We start from the raw sequence: 22,615 nt of genomic DNA on the forward strand, positions 1-22,615 counted from the left end.
TACAAATCACTCAATAACAGAAATACTCTTTACTTGTCCAACATCTGCTTACTCACTCAGAGTCATATACATCATAGATAATCTCATTAATGTAGTTCATTTGAGATAGGGAATGGGTATTTGTCGTTGTTTTCAACTTTTACTTAATCTCTTTGCTACAGTTATGACAAAAAGAAACCCTTCTTCTAGGGTTTCATGTACAAGTACATATGAAAAATGACCTTGGCTAAATTGCCAACATCTAACCTAAATTGTACAGATATGTCTGAGAGATTTTATTGTTAGGATTATTAATCTGTGAATATTATTTAATATTAATATTTTAATATTTTATCAAATAATATTTGGGTCTGTTAAGGGTTGTCTTGTGAATACCAGCCCAGTAAGGCGATGGTATTAGGACAAAATAGAAAGGTGTGAGCCAAGCTCTGACATTATTGAACAGCATAAACTCTGCACATATATGGAATGAATTCACACAATTTCTTAAAATACAAGAATTTATTAACAAACATAAGTCAACTCAAAGTCAAACATATTTCAATTAACAAACTCTTTACTTTGCTAAAACAATTCAACTAAACTACTAAGCAGAATTAAAGAATAATGAAGACTACTGAACTATGTACAACATAAACAAGTTGATTAAAGATGATTGATAATTATGACCAAAAGAGTGATGCAACATTACCATGCAATGTTTATGTTTGAGAACCAGGGATTATCTTGAAGAATCTGGAAGTGAAGTTAAGTTAGTCTTGGAACCAACTTAGGCAATAATCAGCAAACGTTTAGACAACCATTCACAATGCAAGATCAGATAAAATATTATTTTAATAAAATAATGTTTTAAAGAATGATCTGCTGAATAAAACCAACCTTCTGGATGACCATTTCTCAACGGTGTCTAATTAGCTGCCTTTATTTATTAAAATAGTATTTAAAGAAATATTATTAAGGGAGCATTTTGGAAAAGAGCCAAATCTTTCTGGAGAAATGGGGCTTAATGGTGTTTACTTAGTTATCAAATTTAGTAAAATGATGTTTAGGGACTATTATTCACTAGCTTGAAAACTAACAACCTTTCTGTTAAATACTCTTTAGTAACGACCACGTATTCTTACCGGTTAGCAGTTGAGCTAACAAAAGTAGCTGATAGCTTAGCACCAGAATCAGCTAACCTCCGTAGCTGTTGGGGGGTTGAAGTTGCGGCCACTCTGTGAACAAAGGGTTAGCTTCAAGCTAACCTCCGTAGCTGTGGATGAAAGACGCCAACCACACTGCACGTTACCGTAACCACGGTGATGCGGCTCCTGTTGTCCTTCTCTCAGGCAGGGAAAACCGCTTCACTCGGCTTGCAGAGACAGCATCTCTACTGGGGACTTCTCTGGGATGGTTTGCTTCTGCAGGCCTCAGAGAGAAAGTAAGCAATGCTTATACCTTAATTTACCCCTTTTTATGAATGAATACCGGATTCTTTCAACAGTAATTCATCAGTACATCAATACTTAACTTGTGCATACGATCGTGGGATCGTATGACACCTTGGATCCAGTTGAAAAGTTTATGTCTGTTTGCCAGCAAAGAGACATTAGTGCGCTGTCTCCTCCTATTCCAATGATCACCGGCATGGAAGAGAAAGATTTGTGGGAAGGTGGGGGGGTTTATGCTGGCAGTGGCATCATGGGAAATCTGCTGTTACCCCCAATTCCTAAGTTGTGCTGGAAGTAGGTTAATGCAATTTATTTTGAAAGTTCCAGAAAAGCTTGTACCGGAGTTTTAATGTTCAAATCCATGGCTGTGGGTCCCAACATTCCCCCTTTTAGTTCCGAAGAATGGGATGAAGTTCACAGTCTTTGGGGCTTACAGGGTTGATTCTGGACTGCAATGGCTTGCCACGTCTTTTAGGAACGCCGTTACCTCAGTTATAACGCACCTGTAGATCATCTCAAACTCCTCCTTTGCGATGACATCTTTGGAGTGGCTCCACTCTTTGCCACCAACCTTACAGTTTGATGTTGCACTGTGAAAAAGTGTTTGTCTTTTAACTGGCTGCTTGTCTTTTGGCTGGTGCCAGTTACCACCCCCCTGGTTCTGTTGCATCACTTGGGGACTGATTTTGCACTTCTTCTTAGGCCTGTTCTCAGTTAGAATGTTTAACACTCTAACTTTGCCTTTTCCTGCTCTGTCTGACACGTGTTTCCCACACAAGCTGAGCATATCTACGAGTCTCCTGCATGGAGAGATTCTCTGTTATGCAATGCATGGTCACATCATACTGCACACTAACGTGGAGGTTGTAAAGAAACAAAGACTTAAAAGTGTGGTCTTCTTCAAGACCTGGAGCATAACATCCCTGAAAATAAGCTGTCTTTAAATGGTGGAAATATTCTCTGGGAGCTTCATACTGTTTTTGCAAAACTGTCAAAGCATTAATAGTGGCAGCGGCTTAATCTCTGTAAACATAGTACTCTTCTCTAAGAGCCTGACAGAGAGCTGAATAACTGTCACTAATTTCGGGAGGAAGAGTTTTTATGAACACATGAACGCTCTTAGCTGTTGTTTTCCAAATAAGCCTCAGTTTCTCACGATCAGAAGGAAAACGCAAGTCAAGAAGACAATGTTCCACCTCAAACAGGTAAGCATCAATATTTGACTCCTGGCTACCTGGATCTAAAACTTCTATGTCCTTAGCAAGGGATTCAAGCTGTTTGAAACGGACACCGTGCTCCCAAGGTGGACCACGTCCATCTGAGAAGTCATGCTGGTTAGGTTCATGAAATGGTGGAAGAAAACAAGTTTTCTCATGATTTAAATGAGAGCTTTCTAATGAAGGTATTCGTGCAAGTGGTGGTGGGTCAGGTTGGATTGAGTCACCTGAGAACCATGTGCGCCTCTCCTGGCCCCTAGGGGTCGACACAGAGTCAGAAAGGAGAGGGGTGCCGATCAGGCTGGAATGGTGCTCCTTCCACCTAATTGGACCACTTGTGCACGCTGAGTCCGGCACTTGGTCATCTTGGTGGTTGTTCACTGAAATGGGATATGGCAGGAAACCACTGGAGAACATCTGACTTCCAGTACTTCTGTTAAGGTCTGTGGAAGTAAGTTGAACACTTTGACTAAATTTAGGAAGGGAAGACTCTGACCTAGGTGCTGGATGCCTGCTGTCTGAGTCTGCCCCCTGCTGTGGCTGCTGCGAGTGAAAATGCAAATCAGGTACCTGAAAGGTGGGGGCCTGTTCCCCCTTTGGGATGAAGCTTTCTTGAGCTCATCTGCCTTCAGGTCCAGTAACTTTGCTTCAGCTTTCATGGCCCTCTCCTCAGCTTTTGAGAGCTCAAGCTTTGCAGCATCCTCTCTTTCAAGGGCCATCTGGTGGTCAGTCTGTAACTGAAAATATATTTTAGCTTCCAGTTGTGATTTCTGCTGATACAACAAGGTAAGCCTACCAACAACATCTGAAATCAGAGCATCTCTAGTTGGATTTTCAATTTGGTCAAGTAATTCTTGAATCTTTTCATCACATGCAGCAAGGTCAAACTGATTTAAAACATCCCGCTCATCTGGAGACAAACGGATGAGATCAGCAGTTTTCTGCATCTTCACGTCTGCTGAATTCATAATGGAGTTTGATTCCATTATTCTGGCAGACACTACAAAACAACAACAAAGTTATCAGAATATTGCTAAAAGCAACAACAAATGTATGTCCAGCTATATATGTATTTTTGACTATACATATATTGCAAACATTTGTATGAGTGTAAAATGAACACAGAAGTTGATCATTCAACCTGTGACTTTTGACAACACTGTGCTCTAAGTGTTATAATGCTACACCTTTCTCTAAGGATATTTTGTGACTTTAGTGTTAATTGTTTTACCTTTCTTTGGGAGGAACTAGTGATTAGATACTACTCTTAACCTTTAAGGGAATTCTGTTTAAAAATGCAAAGGGTAATAATTGCAATTTGAGTTTTGGTTCACCCCCCTTTATGGCAGGGTGGATTAGACTAAATTTGGGATTTAATCTGGCAATAAATCGTTTCTTTCAAAACATAAAACAAATCTAAAGTTCCAAAATGGATACATGCATCAAAATTAGGTCAGATACTAAAATTAACTGCAAAGTTAATTCAGTTTCAGATTGTGGTCGTACACAAAACACAGCCTCTGGATGCAGACATGCAGCAACTGTCTGGACAGAGAGGTTAACTGAAGTTAAACCAAGTCTCAAGTCATTGCTTACACAGAAGAAACCAGAGTCAGAACATCTAAAACTTTGCCTATGTAGCAGAGTTGATTGTTACTAGCATGGAGATATTGGAGTTATTAATTCTGACAAAAGTCTAAATTTGTGAACACCTGGAATGTCATGAGTTATAATGTTCTCTTAAATATAATCAGTGACATCTGATGTTAGAACTCTGATGTTTTGAGTCCCATTGTGACCAATGACAGCTGGTTTTAAGCTAATCACTTGGTACATCAATAATGTGCAGCTGTGGTTTATTCATTCGCATTTATGTACAGTGCAAGCTGTTCATGATAATGCCCACCCAGGGACGCCATAATGTCCCAACATTATTATTTATTAAACAAATATAAGGCCCAAATGGGGCCTCATATTTGTTTAGGGCCCAAATGGAAAAGCTATATGTAGACAACTAAGTGCATCCCATGATTCAAAAACTTGTTCAACCACCTTTTGAACTTGAAGTGCTTGTATTCAGTATGACTTTATAAGTCTGTCCCTTTGTCATGATATGATTTAAGCCAATTTTGTTTCTTCCAGCATTTTTTATTGCTCAAACACTTTTTCTTCAGCTGTTGGACATATGGCATCAAATTTGACCCTAGAACAGTGCTGTCCAATGTCAGTCGTCAAGGGCTACAGTCTTGCAAGTTTTAGATATTTTTCAGCTTCAGTACGCTTGAATGAATTGTTACCTAATTACAAGGCCTCTGGCGAATTGATGAGATGCCGAGGAGGTAATTTAGCCATTTAAATGAGCAGTGTTGGAGCAGAGACACATCTAAACCCTGTAAGAATTTTTTTTACCCAGATACATAAAGCATATATATATTGTTTTGAAGTCTTGTGGCTTTTTTTCCAAGTCTATGTCATGCTGCCATATGTTTTCGTGTAAAGGTTTTTTTTTTCTGGCAACCCTTCCAAACCAACCAAATTTGTTCAAAATTTTTCCAAATGTACTGTCATGAACTTTGACATTTAACCTCTTAAGCCCAATGGTCTGTTTTCCTTAAAATGCTTTACAAGGGATTTCTCAACTAGTACAATGCCTAAACTGGTAATCTTGGTATCAACTAACAGAAAGGTCCTGGAGGATGACATTGATGTGAAAATTTGAGAGTAAATTATTCTGGACCTGAGTAAATGAGGTTTAAATGCCAATAGGTTCTGCCAAAAACACCCCAGATGTTTACATACAAAACCTCTTACTCTTGCTGTAAAGAAATAAACACAATAAATTGTAACTACAACATCTGAGTGACATTGTAGCCAGTCTGGTGTCAACACAACAAGCAATTGAAAAGTTATACATGTTTAGACTGAAACAAATCCAGGCGGACCCCTACTGTGCCATTTTGGCACACTTTGGCACAGTTTGGCACAACTATTGAAATTTTGAATTTATTCTTGGAATTGAAAATGTGAGTTGATATTATACATTTGGTCATAGAACTAGTGTTTATTTTAAAAAAAACATTTTTTATTTCTTCAACACCCTTTATTTTCACACTAATTCCAAACTATATATACAAACAAACTATAATGAAAAATGGAGAATGAAGCAAAGAAAAAACAGTTCACTTTGAATCATGCCACACTTCAAAACAGTTCTTGGTCATAAGTTGCATATTGGCTATCTGTGTGCTTTTTTGCATGGCGTTTGAGCTCTGGTCAGTGGATATAAGAATGGAGTAGATACTTTTGTAGAGGAGTCTCAGATGAGGATCTGGACATATGGTAAGTGTGTGTCAGTCTCAGAGTTAGTCAGCTACAAGCTAAAAATGCCAAGTCCCCTTGTAAGGGGACCCTTGTGCTTAAGAAGTTAGCATGCTATCTGAGGCCTGAAGAGTCCCAATTTAAGCTATTGGTTAGTTTGCAAATTTTCTGGGCATTTCACATTCTAACTAAGGGGTGCATTTATTTGGGCATCCACTCCAGAGACGATGGGCAACTGTTTAGAATGTTTTCAATTTGTGAATGATCTTTTTCACTATTGGACAAGGGACTTAAAAAAGTTTGGAAATTACATTATAACCATACTAGATTTATGGGCTGCAGCAATTGTTCCTGTGAGATCCTTGCTGATGTCTTTCCCTCTTGGCAAAGTGTTAATGCACAATTAATGCTTCAGATCAGCAAACTGCCAAAACCTCTTCAGATGTTCAATTAATTGCATGCATCTGATTAGCAGCACCTAGCTGCTACTTTACCTCTTCAATCCAAAGGAAGAAGCAGAGGTGGATTTTTCCACCTGGGTTGTTTTTGTTTATTGACAATTGATTTTAGAACGTGATGAAGACCAGAGATGTTATAGTACATAAAACGGTAGAATTAACAGAGGCTGTCCTTTCTCTTCAACATCTACTAGCCCTGTTCGTACTTTCAGATTTCCCATACACATGATTTTCAACTGACTGCATTATTTGTATAGATTTGGAACTTACAGGAAACATACATTTTGGGCTCTTGTATTTAATATGGCCCAACCTACAGAAAGCCGTTTGTCTGTCTCTTCTTTGTAAGAAGCGTACCCATAAAACCAAAAGCTCAGGCAGCTAAGACTCCTAATAAATTTTTCTTTATCTGATGGCTAAATGGTATATGTTTAAATAATGTATGCAACAATACTCAAGGTGGCACCTGCAAAAAGCCACCTCAAAGGGTGGGTAGTTAAAAACAAAGTGTGGGGGGGGAGAGACGACAAGAAAAAAAAAACAGGGCTGAGTGACAACTTTATCAGCACACAAGAAAATCTGAGAAGGAAAACAGAGAAAGGCAGAGCAAGCAAGAATTGTATGGGGGCTTAGGAGGTTGCCAAACTTGATTGGTCCTGGAGGAGACAGTAAACGGTTGTGGGTCAGCTCGAGGCAGGCTGCGCTGGCAGAAAGCAAGTTGTAACTGTGGTAATGAGCTCAATACAGTATGAATTAAGAAGAAGAAAAAAAACTCTCAAACACACAGCAAAGTTTGGATGGTTACCTTAGCAGCAGTGACGAGTTGCAAACGCCAAGAAGAGAAGAAACCAAGCAGAACAAAAAGAGTCGGGTAACTCCTAAACTTAGAAATATACATTTGGCATCAGCACATTGTCAGGCCAATGGAAGCAGTGATGAGTTGAGACGACTGCATCAGCTGGTTGAATTTGTCTCTGGGGTATTTTTTTAACATATTAACAAATTTCAAAGTGAGAGTTGCACTTCTTTTAGACTGCTTTCCTATTTATTTTTAATGTATTTACTCTATTACCATGCTCCAAAAGGCAGTGGTCCAGTAAGAAACCAACAAATATGTCAGCCAAACCTATTTCAATCTCGACTAAACAATGGAGAGACAGCTCCTTTTTTTGTTTGCCGCGAGGACTTTAAAGAAAAACAAAATGAGCCCGACCGCTGAGAATATCTTGAAATGTTCACCCAGGTCTGCTGTTAATCTGCTGGTTGATTGATGCTGTCTTGGTCCATTAACCAAATCCCCAACTTCTTCTTCTCTACTTTTCCATTTGTCTCCTCCCATTTACCTCAAAAAAACATACATCTCAAACTGTTTAACCTGTTTGAAAATTATGCACCAAGAACATCTGACATTCAGCTTTTAGGGACTGATTGCCAAACTTCTTGTAACCACATCTTCAGAAGAAGCGTCATCTGGGGCGGCCTTCCATAAGCCGTCGTTTGGCAATGCATGAGCCTAAAGGGAGGTTCTATGTGGAGTGCCTATTTTTTTCTTGAAACTAGTTTTCCATTCCTTACTTTATCTCATTCTGTCATTCCCTACCTCTCTTTTTCTCTTTTCTTTAGTCCTTTGTTAGGAGGTTGCTTCCTGCGGTGAGCGTGGCACTGCCCAGGCACATGTTCTGTGGTAGGCCTGATTACAGCCCTGCTGTAGTGCTGACATTGGCCTGCACCAACTCCTCATCTATAAACACACACACACACACACACACACACACACACACACACACACACACACACACACGCATGCACGCACGCACGCATGCACACACACACACACATACACACTCACTCACTCATTCGGTGGGCCCTAAGTTCCACCAACTCTGCCAGCAGCTACCGCGGCATGACTTCACCCGGCAACCATTCTTTGCGTCAAACAAAATGCCTCTGTCACCAGAAAAAGAACGGGAGCTCAAAGGGTGGAGGAGAAAGGCAGGGGAAAAAGAAGACAGAAAAAAGGAAAAACAGAGAAGAGTGTGGATGTGCGGTAGCTGTGTTAAGGGTTTGATGTTTTCGGCCACACTCTGGGATAATTTTAGCCAAGAGGCCCAGAAGACAAGCTGCTCCCAGAAGTTGCCTCAAAAGTGGAGTGGCAATTCAGATTGGCAGAGTTAGAACAAGCACACGATTATGGGAAGATAGATAACACAAAAGATTAGCCTAGCCTCAAGCCTTATTTTGTTAGCTTATGTTTAGTAGTAGGCCAATATATCAACTGGATAATGAGTTAGGCTGACATTTGCTGTTTTTTAAATATAACCTATCAGCCATGCATGCTAAGCCTACAGTCAAGCAGGTGTGTTTGTAAGCAGCACATAGCTGATTTTAACCTGTGGACTATAAAACTTTAAAAAACTTCACACTGGGGTTCTAGCAAGATCTTTTGGCACAAGATCTTCTGCTTTTAAACATAGCAATATTTTCTGAACTGAACACAAACATTAAGAAAGGTCGTGTTTGGTCAATTTATTTCTTTGTTGTAACAATCCTAAAAAAAATCTTACACCGATGGTAACCTTGCTTATAGAGAAATTGAGATACGATTCTGTAACCAGTGGTAATCCAATATTACCACTCTTAGAGACTGAGCTGCATGTTGTTTGTACTAAAATGACTAACACAACTGCATCGGCTTACTTGTGACAAATCCTGCTCGAAGAATGGGATGCCATCCCACAGCAGTGTGTGACCAGGCATGTGACCAGTATGATGCGGAGGTGCCAGGCTGTTTTTGGTTGTAATCGGTTATCCAATGCAATATTGAGCCCCCCCTATTTGTTGAGTGAATAAATAGTTTAATTTCTAATATGTCTTGCTTCGTCTAACTTCCAATCCAATAAACCACACCAATTAATAGTCCATAACAGAATACGCTGTTTGGCACTGGCAGACAGGATTAGACCATTTTTTACATCAGTACAACCCACCTACTCTGCTGCTCCATTTACAAATGCATTTCTATACAACTTAATGCTTAAAAGGAAATAATCAGTCTTACCAACAGTGTTAGATGTATTGGTCACTGGCCTGTGTGAAAGACAAAATACAGTTTAAGCATTGTGAGGATACTGCAACTGGCTAACTGTTAGCTGTTAACCTGATCAAGTTGACATGTCCTTCGAAGCTTCCTATTTGTGCAAACTAACGTGCTATTTCATAAGATTCTTTAAATAATCTGTCCTGCATTTGATCATCTTTTCTTTAAATTCTTTGTAAAATGTAATATGAAATGTAATATGAAAAAAATCTTCAGTCGTTTTTTCCGTATACCCAATGTTATGTGTCGTCTTGTCTGAATAGCCGGATGTATCATCACATCTCTACACTACACCCTTGTGTCCAAAGTGCAGCCCTGGGGCCATTTTGGCCCCTGGACTGATTTTGTATAGCCCCTGACTTCAATTTGAGAATGATAAAAATTTGGCCCTCCAGCTCAGGTTTAGATAGAGACATTTTATTTTCCATTAGGGCAAAGTTTTACAATAGAACATGTTGGGTACAACACAAAGTATATCTCTAATTGGAACCACGCTTTCCTAGTAAATAGGATCATATCTTATCTAGTAACTTTTACTGAAAAAATTATTTTGGTGCATTCAATATGCTTTTAATTAATTTACTAAACTTACTAAATACAGCAAGTATTTTGAAAGAAACAGTGATCTTATAACCTTATAACTAATTTTGTAAAGGTTTAGTCAATTCTATTAAGTTTGCAACTGAATGCCGTTCTTGTAATATGGCAAACATGCTAAATCCATTTTTAAACTGCAATGATTTACACATCCCGTTCCCACAACCAAACAAACTACTTTATTTGCTCAATTCAAATAGTGCATGTTTAGTTTAATATTAAGCAGATATAAAAGTAAAAATACAATTTATGTGATTTTAGTTTTTTAAAACTATATATTTTTTGGCTTTTGACTCAACGTTTTTGGCCCACGTGACAAAATGTTTAGACACCACAGCCCTAGAAAAACGTTCAGTTAGCTGCAGCCTAGTAAGCAATGTGTTCACACAGGCACCGGGTCTGAGCACATATAGCTCCAACGTCATCATCTGTACTGGGGAACCTCTCTCCTGCGGAGGCTGTGTGTGAAGCTAAGCAGATCTGTTCATCTGATTGGGTTTCAGATTAACTGGATCCACCACCAGATTTTTAGAGGCACAGAAGCAGAAAGAAGCTACTTCCTCATCCATCTTAATTCAACCGAGTGACAGGATAAACTGATTTTTCACAATGCTGATTCCAGGTGAAAAATGTAGATAGATGGAAAAAAAAGACATATGATCAAAATAAATTAATAATAATTCGAACGGAATATCATCAGTGGCAAAACAAAGATGAAACCATCAAAAAAATAATAATTTAGTTTTCTGTAACTCCAGTTCGACTATGTTTATACATTTCATTGTCTTTACCATCCTAGATTGTGATGAACCTCTTTAATTTATCCCCTGATTCAGCAAATAAAAGGAACTATTAAAAATTTTGGGCCACATTTCTATCAAATGTCCACATTGTCATTAACAATTTCAGCTTGTATCAAGAACCTCTATACAGGTTTCCTTTCGTTGCAGGAGCGGCTGCACTATGAGACTCTGAGCCAGCACCTGGGAAAGCTTGGGGAGGACGCAGGGAAGATGGTACACCGAGTCATTGACCTGACAAGACCAGAGGATCTGGATGGTAGGTGCCTCTGTTGTACCTCCGTTCTACTTTTTAACTATACTTCTGCTTTTCTTTGCTACATGTGAGCAATTTTTCTTGTTTTCTGATGAAATTTGTACTGGTAACTTGCTCTAAATTCACTTGGCTGCAGGACGTAGAAGATGTTTGCTCTCTCCAGAGGAGGTTGAATGCCAGTGTTTGGGTTCTTTGAAACATTTAGATGACATTAGCTGAAGCGTCCCATTTATTTTCAGCATGCAAAAACAAAGACAGAGCTTCAGACAAATTTGTCTAGAACATGATCAGAAATGACATTTGAGTGCCTAATATTCCACACAGCTTGTTGTAAGCATTCCACATGGCATAACATATTCTCACTGAATGTTGCCTTAGAACACTCTTACCTCAACCCACCTGTTTCTCATAAAGCACCACTGTTTACACAAGATGAGAAGCTGAAGAGTACTCATCATGATTTAGCTTAGAGGCAGAAGATAAACACAGGAGCCTGGGGAAGGAGATAGTATCAGGCAGCAGCAAACTGACTACAGTGTGCAGTGTTCGTGTCAAGATGTGGAGGGCATCCCAGAGAGACCTCACTGTTGTTGTACAACGCAACACACCAAAGAAAAAACTAAACAAAACAGAACAGGGTTATACATTGGTTTTTATGATAAAAAGATGGAAAGTGAATCTGAGATATAAGGCAAATGTCTTTGTTTGTTGTCACTTAGGGAATAATATCACAGAGGCGCGAGTGTTCAGAGAGGCACGAGGCAGGAACAGCAGCGAGCCCCACATCAAGAGGCCCATGAACGCCTTCATGGTTTGGGCTAAAGACGAGAGGAGGAAGATTCTGCAGACCTTCCCTGACATGCACAACTCCAACATCAGCAAGATTTTGGGTGAGATTCTGTAGTTCCCACTTCAGTTAAAGATGTTTTTTCTTGACTCAGTTTGTTGTCCAATTAAAGTATGAACTCCATCACAGCAACAGTTAAAACTAGAAATGCACAGAGAAATCATGTGCTGAGTCGAATCTGATGTTTTTCTACTTAATTGGCCCTGGCCTGGTCAAACAATTAAAATTTTTTTATCTTTTTTCCATCAAGGAATACACTACGCGTAGTGGCTAACAGGTTGCACTACTAGCAAGAGTATTTAGTATGGATGCTGTAACTAAAAGTAGAAGAGTTAGCTCAAAAAAGCACAGAGATATAAGAAATGACTTATGAAGTAAGAAACTTTTCTCTGACATATCCAGACATGCCTTTGATTGATTCAGGTTGAAAGAATGTGTGAGAGAGAGCAAGACTTTCAGCATATAATAGGAAGGCTGAATAGGGTACTGCAAAGTTTTTAAATATCTCCATTACAGTAAAGATCTGCACACTGTTTATGTAATGCTAGTTGTGCTAACTGTGGTAATTGCTAATACAAAATGCTAAATCCTAACATATTTAAATATGAGCTCTGTAATAATTTTGTCTGTTTTAAAGCTGCCTAAAACTGGCTTTGGCTGGTCATAGTTTTATAAATCTCAGGGATCAAACATCAGCCACAAAATTCTGATCTGTGCATCTCTAGTTAAAATGAAAAATGTATTGAATACTTTCTACTCTAAACTGGATAAAAAAAAACCAAACATACTCAGGTTTAAATCCTGTCTAAGAACAACTTTTTTGCTAACCCAAGATATCCTCCGTCACTTCCAAAGATAAAGTAATGTGGCTCCCTTTTTTCAGGGCAGTCATTAGCTTACCTTCCCAATGTATTTCATAGTTCACAGGGTTTCTTACCAACAAGCGGCAGATTATGAGAGGGACTAATGTGTTTTTCAGCCGGGAACGCTCTGGACACAGAGCTCCACTGTGCCACCTTGACTCGTTTAATGGATGCATTCAGTTCAGTTCCTTGTGGATTCTGACCTCCTCCACACAGATATCTATTCACACAGTGTTGAGCATGACGGTTGTTCTTGAAGCATTCCTAAGACCTCCAATGTCCAACACAGAGTCAGAGCCAGAAGAACATAAATGTTGTTCCTGAGCATCATGAAGAGAGGTCCTACGGTGTTGACTCAGTTTTGATTAACAGGCATCATCATAAGTGAAGAAAACTCTGTGGAAGTCTTCTAGGTCTTTATTAGGCTTGTGTAACAAGACTCCGAGGAAAAAAAAGGGAATGGTGTACGTGTATATGACCATACGTATACAGTGCATGTCCTTCCAACATAAAAACACAGCTGGACTTTGGGGAGAAGGTGGGTGGCAGGCTTGAAACAAACTCCCCTGTGTTTCCTGTGTCAAAATTACAAGAAAGGTTTGTGATAAACCTCGATAAACAGACAAACGAGGCTGAGTGTGTATAATCAAAGCGCTTCACAGATGTGCACGTTCCTGCTGTAATGGCCTTGTCCACTTGTTCGGAAAGTTCTCTTTACAAGGAAACAGTAGATGTACACAATGTATCGTTCTTCCTGGGCTAAGAGGGAGCAGACAAGAATCCACTCCTAGCTCTAAACAACCTCTAATACCTAATGTTGGGCCGTCACATTAAGACGTCCAAGTTAACAAAAAAAAAAAGCACACCAGGACAACCAAAATATTGACTCATTGTGCTTGTCTTTAAATTTGTTATCCTCACCCTAAGGTCTATAAAGTTGATTTCTAAAGATATCGTATGTTTAGAGTTAACCCCAACGATGTGTTCCAGGTTCTCGCTGGAAAGCCATGACCAATCAGGAGAAGCAGCCATACTACGAGGAGCAGGCCCGCTTGAGCAAGATCCACTTGGAGAAATATCCCAACTACAAGTACAAGCCAAGGCCCAAAAGGACCTGCATCATCGACGGCAAGAAGCTGCGCATTGGGGAGTACAAGCAGCTGATGCGCTCGCGGCGTCAGGAGATGAGGCAGTTTTTTGTGGGGTAAGTCTGGCTGATAAAGATTTAAGATTGTTCATGTTGTTTGAACCTTTTCTTACATATTATATGAGTGAAGTTTGGGTGGTAAATCTGTCTTGTCATTCCCTGCTTATACTGGAGATTTCAAAAATAAAAATAAAAATATAATGTTACATATTAGGGTTTTAGGTCAAGAAAATGCTTCTCTGTTTATCTGCACAGATTTATTGAGTTTAGGTGTGGTTTTGTTACAGCATGAGATTGCCACAGTGTGATAACCTTAGGTAAAAGTCCAAAGCTTCTTACATAACCTAATTTTATCTGTTTTGAAGACCAGCATTTGTTCATTCTCCTGCTAAATAATATAACATTTATCATTACAGTTGAAATTATTTTATTAATAATAACACATTTATTAGCTTAGTTTTTATGCATATACTAAACCAAAAACATTGAACAAACTCTTGCTACATTATACTTTTTGTTGTTCGGCTCTTTTTAAAGTAAAACAAGCTGCTTTTAGCTTTTTAAAAAGATGGTTCAGGGTTTTTGAAGTGAGGGTTCCAGTAAGGTCATAATCAGTTTACATCTTCAATGCAGTACTTAACTCCCTTGCCATCTTTATTTAGTATAAGTTCAGGTTAATTGGTCCAATAGGCTGAAGCTAAAGGCTAGCTCAAGAAGGGCAGACTTCAACCCTCCTTAAAAAAAACTCAAAACTGGATAGCAGTTCAATTAAAATGTCACTAATTTACATGTGAGAGTTTTAAGGTGGTAGGAGTATCTTTTCGGCCCCTCTCATGCTAGTCTTTAGCTTCAGCCACTGAGCCAACATTTTACATTTTATTGTTTTGGTGATGTTTTTTTTTTTTTTTATGTGCTGCTGTACAAAATGTTGTAATTTGAAGGTGTTTTAAATAGAAGTTTCAAAATCTAAACACGGGAAGGCAAATGTAAATTATCCACATATTAAAAAAAGTATGAATGTTTTTTTTTTAAAAGCAATTTTGGTGCAACTTCACAAAATGTTTTGATGGCAACTGATTGCTTTATTTGAGGCTTTATTCTTTTATGTGTGCTGCTTTATGAAAGGTCTGGATCCTACAGTGCCTCCATCTGCAAAATCCTTCAAGCATTAGCTTAAGAACTATAATTTTTAAGAGAATATTTAGTGCAGAAAGGTGGAAAACAGTGGCATTGTCCTAATGGGAACCAGTCGTGGACGTGTTTAAAGCCATCACAGTGGTCTGAATTTGAGATGGATTTAGCAGAAGCCGCGTCTTGAATAGGAGCGATTTTTAATAGCTTGTCATTTATTAAATCAGAACAATGGCGGGTGCTTGCGGGCAGTGAAACCAGAGACAGACAGACAAAGTGGAATATGAAATGTAAGCAGATGTTTGAGAGGGGAAAGAGAGCGGGGCAGACGTCACAGGCTGAATGCCACATTTTCTGTGTGTGTGGTCAAGTCAGTATGAAAAAAAGCTCAGGCTTTCCAGGCTTGGACTTTCAGTTAAAGCGGCCCAACCAGGTTATGGTGCAGTCTACATAACTAAACCAGTGTCGTCTTAATGTGATAATGAGGGTGTCGGAGAATATGGTAGCAGCAGCATCAGGAGACACACGAGGGAGAACTGTTGGGAGAGAAAGGTTGCAACAATTTGCCTGCTTCATCTGGTTCATTGGGGAGTCAGAAGGCCTGTTTAAACAATGTGTTTAGCCTCATTCCATTTATATCTCTAAGCCTAATTAGCTGATGCTGCTGAGAACTGGCAGGTAGAGCTCCATGTTAGGGCACGCTGGCCTAGACGACAAGCTTTGCGCTCAAGTTTAATTATAATTACATTTTGTAAGCTTTTGTGAGTGTTTTGATATTCGAGGGTTCCAGAATCCTCTTTTTGGATTTTTCTGTGACGCTTAAACTGACCTTCTTCTGTGATAATTTAGTGTGATAATTTATGGAATACATGTACCCCAGAGAACTTATCAAAACCCATGCAAAGAAGCTAGGAAATCTGCCAGCTGAGCAGCAACATAGTGGCGTTTTCACTGTTAGCCATTAGCATGCTGCCATCAGCATTTATGTATCATTGAACGTATAGAACAATAGAGAAAATGAAATCAAAAATTTAAATTTTATTTTTATATTAACTACATTTTATGTTTCTTTTTTAAAATATATAATGTTCATGCCTATTTTTACCATGCCAATACAGCTGAAAGCTAATATATAGATCATTTTTATGTGAGCTAGTATGCTGTTTTTTGTAAAAAGATGAGCTATTACAGTTATGGTAAAACAAGCAACAACAACAAAAAAAAACTAACAAAGGGAAAAAAAAAAAACCTGGAGAAATACATAACCCCTCTTTCAATTTTAGGGTTTGATTTTCTTAGGACATTATAAAAATCTCAGCTTTTTTTCTTGGTTTAAAAGTAGTTTCAACCACATACTGTGACCCACCATTATAAAAGTACAGTTTGCTGGTTTGGATCATAATGGATGTGTGTTAGCAAGAAGGAAACTTGTCTGCAATAACCTTAGAGGGGCAATTGTTGCTACCTTACAATCTGGGAGAGTGTGTAATGGCACTTCCAAACAATTTTAAGTCCGTTATACAGTGGAAAAAAGAGAGTGGAAAAACATTTAACACACTTTCCAGTCTGCCAGGAATTGACATCCCAACAAATTCACCCTGCTTTCAGGAAGTGCAATGCTCAGAGAGTTGCAAAATGTTTGCATAGTTGCATCTGAACGGATCACAAAACTTATGATGCACTGTCTTCATATCAACCCTGTTATCTCACACTAACTGTGAAGTAGGGTGGTGGAAGGTTGATAATTTGGGCACATTATGCTGAACCTGAACTTCATGCAGTCTTTGAGTCAATCTGTAGTAATTTTGTGCACAATGTTAAATATATATAACTTTAGAAACTGGTAAAGTTGAGATTACCTGTCCCTATACCCCTATAGGTTGAATGTGTTTTTTACCAGGTCTGATTTTGCATACAGGTTTTTACTGTTATTTGTATTCTGGATTTTACATGCATATGAAGTTGTGTGTTATAATTCACCAGAATTTGACATTGTTTTTTTTATGTCCTTTTTTCCAATTCTTAGGCCTCAACCCCAGATTTCTCTGGGCAACAACTCAGGAGGTGTAGGAGTTTATCCAGGTGCAATAACTATGGCAACAACAGCAACACACTCCCCACATCTGACCTCAGACTGCTCGAGCACCTCAGCTAGCCCTGAACCTAACATCCCAGTCATCCAGAGCACGTACGGGGTGAAGTCTGAGCCCGGCGGGGGAAGCAACGGAGCAGGGGTCGGCGGTATGGATCTTCCCAGGGACCCCACAAACGGAGACGATGACATGGACATGTACGAGGACTTTGAGGATGAGCCCAAATCAGACTATAGCAGCGAGCACGAGACACGAGAGGTGGTCAGCGCCAACTGACCGCGATCACTGTGTAAACGTAAAAATGAACAACTTCCTTTACATCCAGAGACAAACTCTGAAAACAAAGTTTATCACGGAGACCTCCAGGCAGACTTTCAGGACATGTTCCTGCATTTACTGAGCATGCCCAGGCAAGATCTGAAATCTACAGACATGCTCAAAGAGTTGTGGAGCAGTATTTTGACCGGTGCTCCTGTTGAAGAAGAGGGGTGCGACAGGGGAGAAAGTGTCCCACGAACACAACCTCAATAATCATTCAGACTTTGAGCTGACAAGGAGCTGCAGTTTCCTACACTCTGACAATCGTTAAAGGAACAAGAAGAGCGAGAGAGAGTGAGACAAAGAACAAATGAGCAACAAACAAATCACATGTGGTGTGGTTTGTAGAGAGCATGCATGGGTTTTTCAAGCATCACAAAATGCTCTTTGACAGCTATTATTTGGTCTTAATGTTTAAAGAGTGTGTTAGTTTTACTATAATGATGAATTTTACTTATTTGTGACCCCATTTTGTTTTCTGGTCCATCGATTTCTCTGACAGGTCTCACTGCCTGTACAAACTCTGGACTGTCAGAACTTGAAATTTGGAAAGTTTTTAATATAAATTCAAATTTGTGTTATCTTATAGTCTTACTTTACTTTCATTTCTGGTAAACAGTGCTATGCCCTTTTTTTCTGACAAACTGCTTCTATTACATTATTATTAGATTTTTTTAAAGAAATGTCCCAGCTCAGGTATGATGTGCCAGCTTGTGAATGTCTTTTTTTTGTTTCCGTAAAAGTAGGACTTTTAGATGTTCCATAGGTAGGACTTTTAAGACTGTCATTGAAATAAAGGGAGTAGAACCCCTTATTATTATTATTATTATTATTATTATTATTAAGGAAGGAAATACCCAGACATTTTACAATTTTTTTCAAATGTGCCAAACATTCACTTCGCCCCGGGATGTTGTAGTCTTAATTTCCAATGCTGCAAACAACGAAAAAGTCTTATACAATCACCTTTTTTCTATCTGATGTAATAGAATGTTTTTAGTAGAATGCTGGTTCCCCTCCTGATCCAATCATACCCAGAGCTTAGGGAGGACATATCTTCTTCACACTTGCTCAATCACACAAACATGTTGCATCGGCTCAGTTACAACCCATTTAACTTTGAGACACATAGTAGCAGAGTAGATTATTTTATTTCCAACTGCACTGGTGCTTTCATTAACCACATTGCTCTTAGTTCCTTCACACCAAACCAGTTCGCTGTATGTGCTGTATCAGCATTTATGACCATCCATTTAAATCAGGCTAATACCAGAGGTACTGTTTAGTTTAATTTTGTTTTAAAGGCAAAGGCCATAGAATTTGAAGGGATGTTATAAAAGGTTACAAGGAGTTGATAGCTTACCTGGAGTAACGGACTCTCCTTTACTATGAATCCATATTAGTTGGAGTTGGAGGAAGAGGCAGAAGCTAACTGCTTGTCCGGGACTAACAAGGACTCTTTTTAAATCGTTTTAAATTATCTCTAATCTCCAGAGCTCTTACATGTTTAGGCGAATGCTATTTTATGAACTTTTACAATATAGATGCATTAATAAAGCTTTTAGTGGCTGATTTCCAATTTTCTTGATATCTGACCTGCAAATTCTATTTTTTTTTTAAAGAGAAAATGTGCTGCAGGTTCTTTAATACAGTTATTAACTACAGTAGTATCTCCTTTTATGCATTAAATGAAACATCATGTCCCTAAACTTTGTTTTATTAAATGCAAAAAAGTGCATTGGTTCATGAGTTTAAAGACCAAAATGGTTGGACTTCTTAGTTTTGATTAGCTTTGAATAGCAAAAAGAAAAATCATTGTTTTCATTTTTTGACCTTCTCATTATTGATCAGAGGCCATCAAGGTTAATCGGATGATTGATTGGTGCATCTCTACCATTATCTGTTTTTACGTTTGCATAGGTTGGATTTTTAAAAATAATGGAAATGGATATTTACATAGAAAAAACACGATGATCTTTCTGTGTGAAACATGTACTCAAAAGCAGAAGTAAAATGTTTCTGGTCAAAGTTGCTATCTGATATGATATTCATTCTTGTAAAAATAAAAAAATAGTTTCGTTTGAGTGAACGCTATCTTATCGATTATAACACCAACTTACTTTTATATGACTTAGTTACTCTGACCAGAAACGCTATACATGTATGTTCCATACAAGAAAAATAGTTGCCACACTGCCTCCCCACTTCATATCACATATACATTTTAATTTGTTCCTCTGTGAATAAGTGTCCAATCAAAATGTAATGATAGTTTAAAATTTTATAAAATAGTATTCGCAAAAACTGCTTTAAAAATAGCCGTTGTTGTTCTAGGATAAAAGTCCAATTATTTATTTTTCCTTTTTGGACTAGGTATTAGCTTCAGCTTTCTGGTTCAACTAATATAAAATGAGCCTAAATGAGGATGCAGGGAGAGTTATCTACTGCAGGTAGGATACAAACTCTTTCATAAACCTTTAATAGAACTTCACTTCCTTTTAATCCTTTTTAGAATTTCTAACACTAACCCTAAACGAATATTTTAAACTTGTCTCACTCAGAATCACATGAAAGGTCAGAGAACAGCTGCAGAGAGTTTCTACTAAAGGATGAAGATTTGATTATTGTGGATTATGTGTTTTCAATTAGTACTAAAATGTCACAGGAATTACTTTGTCTCTTGGCCTGTTTGCTATAAACGTCCTCTTAGAATATTGTGAAAAATATCTGGAAATTCATCAATTTGAAATTTAATAGGTTTGTTATTTAAAAAAAAAGAAGATGTTTTCTATTTTTGATTTAAGATGGGTTAGGGTGAGGACTGCAAAAAGTTAAAGTCATTTAAAGCCTTTTTCACCATGTGATGTAAGATGTTTCTACCTTCTGATGCTTATTTATGCTAAGAAGAAAAGTATTTGTGCTCACTCATATGTCATAACCTGTATTCGAAAACACTTTTGAACATATTTGTTATTTTTGTCTCATATCAGCAGAATTCCTAAAAGGTAAAAACGTTTTTATTTTCAAAACCAGTGACTCTAAATGGTTCCCTGGGTGCTTTTTTTTTTTTTTTTTTACTGCTTCAGGATGAAATTTCTCCTCACAATTATTTCTGTCTGTTTTTACTAGGACTAAACATTAGCTTCAGCTCCTATTATATTTCTGTTAGTATCAAACACATACTAAGCACTGGATAATAATTCTGTTGTATTTCTCCTGTTTTTATTAAGAATTGACTAATGTGAAGTCATAGTTTGATTTAGAACATTACAAGTTAGTCAATAAAGTCAGAGTGGGGTGGTTGGGGGGGGGGGGGGGGGGTTCGTTTATGCCAGGCACCAGTAAATCTCCATTTCTTTCAAAGCATTTTTATTTTTGTCATTTATTTAAGCAAACCTTTTTTCTGCAGCTTCGGTGGCACCTGAACAGGTCACGCTGCCTCTGATCTCTTTAAAAAGAAAAGTAACCTCATGCTTTTTTAGTTGTGACCTGCAGAGGCAGAGCACATGTTTCACGGTCACACAGATTCTTTTTCTTTTTTTGTGATGAGTATTGTATTTGAAATTCAATTGTGCGTTTTAACATTTCATTGTATTTATTAGCCTGCTTTGGCTCTAAAAAGTGTCAGTACAACTTGGGGAGAGAGACAATCTGAAAAAAAAAATATATATATGAATAAAAAATAGTAAAGACTTGAGATTTTTCACTTTGACTTGTTCTTTCGTCATTGGTACTTTTTCAATGTTTGTGAATACATTTACAGTAGTACAGTCATTTATTTAGAAAAGAGGAGGTAATGTTGGAGTGTTATTTGCTCTCTCTGTGTGCGTGTGTTAAAGCAGTGTGCACAAGGGACAGGTACTGCTTTATGAATTTTTATTTCCATTGCTCTAAACGGAGCTTGCTCTGTTCCAAGGATCTAATCATTTCCAACACAAGGCTTTCTGTTTCTAAAGCCCAGCTATTCCGCTTGGTCTTTATATTTTGGTGGCCTATTACAGTAAATGTGGCCTATTGTTCCACTATGTGTGTGAGTGAGGTAACGCTGCACATTCTGACTGTGCTGTGGTGTATACGCCACGGCGCCGGCGCTCACTGTAGCCAATCCAGTGACAGAAACGGAGAACTCAGCCATATGCAACCACATAATAAATCTAATTGTAACTCCCAAATCAACTGTAGCGTCACCCTGCAAGGGGCGCCACAAGTTTGTCGCACTCCTTTGTAAGGTTTTGCGTATGTCTCTTTGTGTGTGTGTGTGTGTGCGTGTGTGTGTGTGAGTGTATGTGTGCGCTCTTTGTCATAACTTTAAGTTGGGAGGGGTGTTTGAAATCATTCTTGTACTGTTGCCATGCTAATCTCATTAAATAAGTCATAATAATTTACATTTCCTTTTTCTTTTTTATTAACATTTAAATTGATGGAAAGATTTAAACACCTCCACAAGTGATTGTGTAGTTTTTCACAGCAAATACATAGTTGCATAGACCTGAACCTGATATTGTGTGGCAACTTCATGAACCTGAAGTTTAAGAAAATGCTTTATTTTATGTGTAAATATACAGTGGGGAGAACAAGCATTTGATACACTGCCAATTTTGCAGGATTTCCCACTTGCAAAGCATGTAAAAATCTTAAATTTTTATCTTAGGTACTCCTTAACTGTGACTGACAGAAAAAATCAAGAAAACAAATCAAGAAAATCACATTGTGTGATTTTTAAGTAATAACCTAACATTTATTACCTGTATTTGATCACCCACCAACCAGTACGAATCCTGGCTTTCATAAGCCTGTTAGTTCTGCTTTAAGAAGCCCTCGTGTTCTCAACTCATTACCTGTATTAACTGCACTTGTTTGAACTTGTTATCTGTATGAAAGACATCTGTCCACACACTCAATCAAACAAACTTCAAGCTCTCCACAATGACCAAGACCAGAGAGCTGTGTAAGGAGATCAGATGGGCTACAGGAAAATAGCCAAGCAGCTTGGTGAGAGGGCAACAGCTGTTGGTGCAATTATAAGAAAACGGAAAAGGT

At 38.3% G+C, this 22,615-nt stretch overlaps 1 protein-coding gene across 3 annotated transcripts in view; it reads left to right on the forward strand.

Moving 5' to 3' along the window:
- The window catches only part of LOC124858238 (transcription factor SOX-6-like), a 158,204-nt gene extending 136,932 nt beyond the window's left edge, over window positions 1-21,272 (forward strand). For all 3 annotated transcript variants that reach the window (XM_047350167.1, XM_047350186.1, XM_047350176.1), the window contains 4 exons: window positions 11,071-11,179; window positions 11,896-12,066; window positions 13,877-14,090; window positions 17,191-21,272. In XM_047350167.1, the coding sequence (XP_047206123.1) occupies window positions 11,071-11,179; window positions 11,896-12,066; window positions 13,877-14,090; window positions 17,191-17,533 (837 nt within the window). In that variant the 3' untranslated portion in view covers window positions 17,534-21,272. The remainder of the gene's footprint in view (window positions 1-11,070; window positions 11,180-11,895; window positions 12,067-13,876; window positions 14,091-17,190) is intronic.
- Window positions 21,273-22,615: the final 1,343 nt, after the last annotated feature.

This window comes from Girardinichthys multiradiatus, chromosome 2 (assembly GCF_021462225.1).
Source record: "Girardinichthys multiradiatus isolate DD_20200921_A chromosome 2, DD_fGirMul_XY1, whole genome shotgun sequence".
Classification (NCBI taxonomy): domain Eukaryota; kingdom Metazoa; phylum Chordata; class Actinopteri; order Cyprinodontiformes; family Goodeidae; genus Girardinichthys; species Girardinichthys multiradiatus.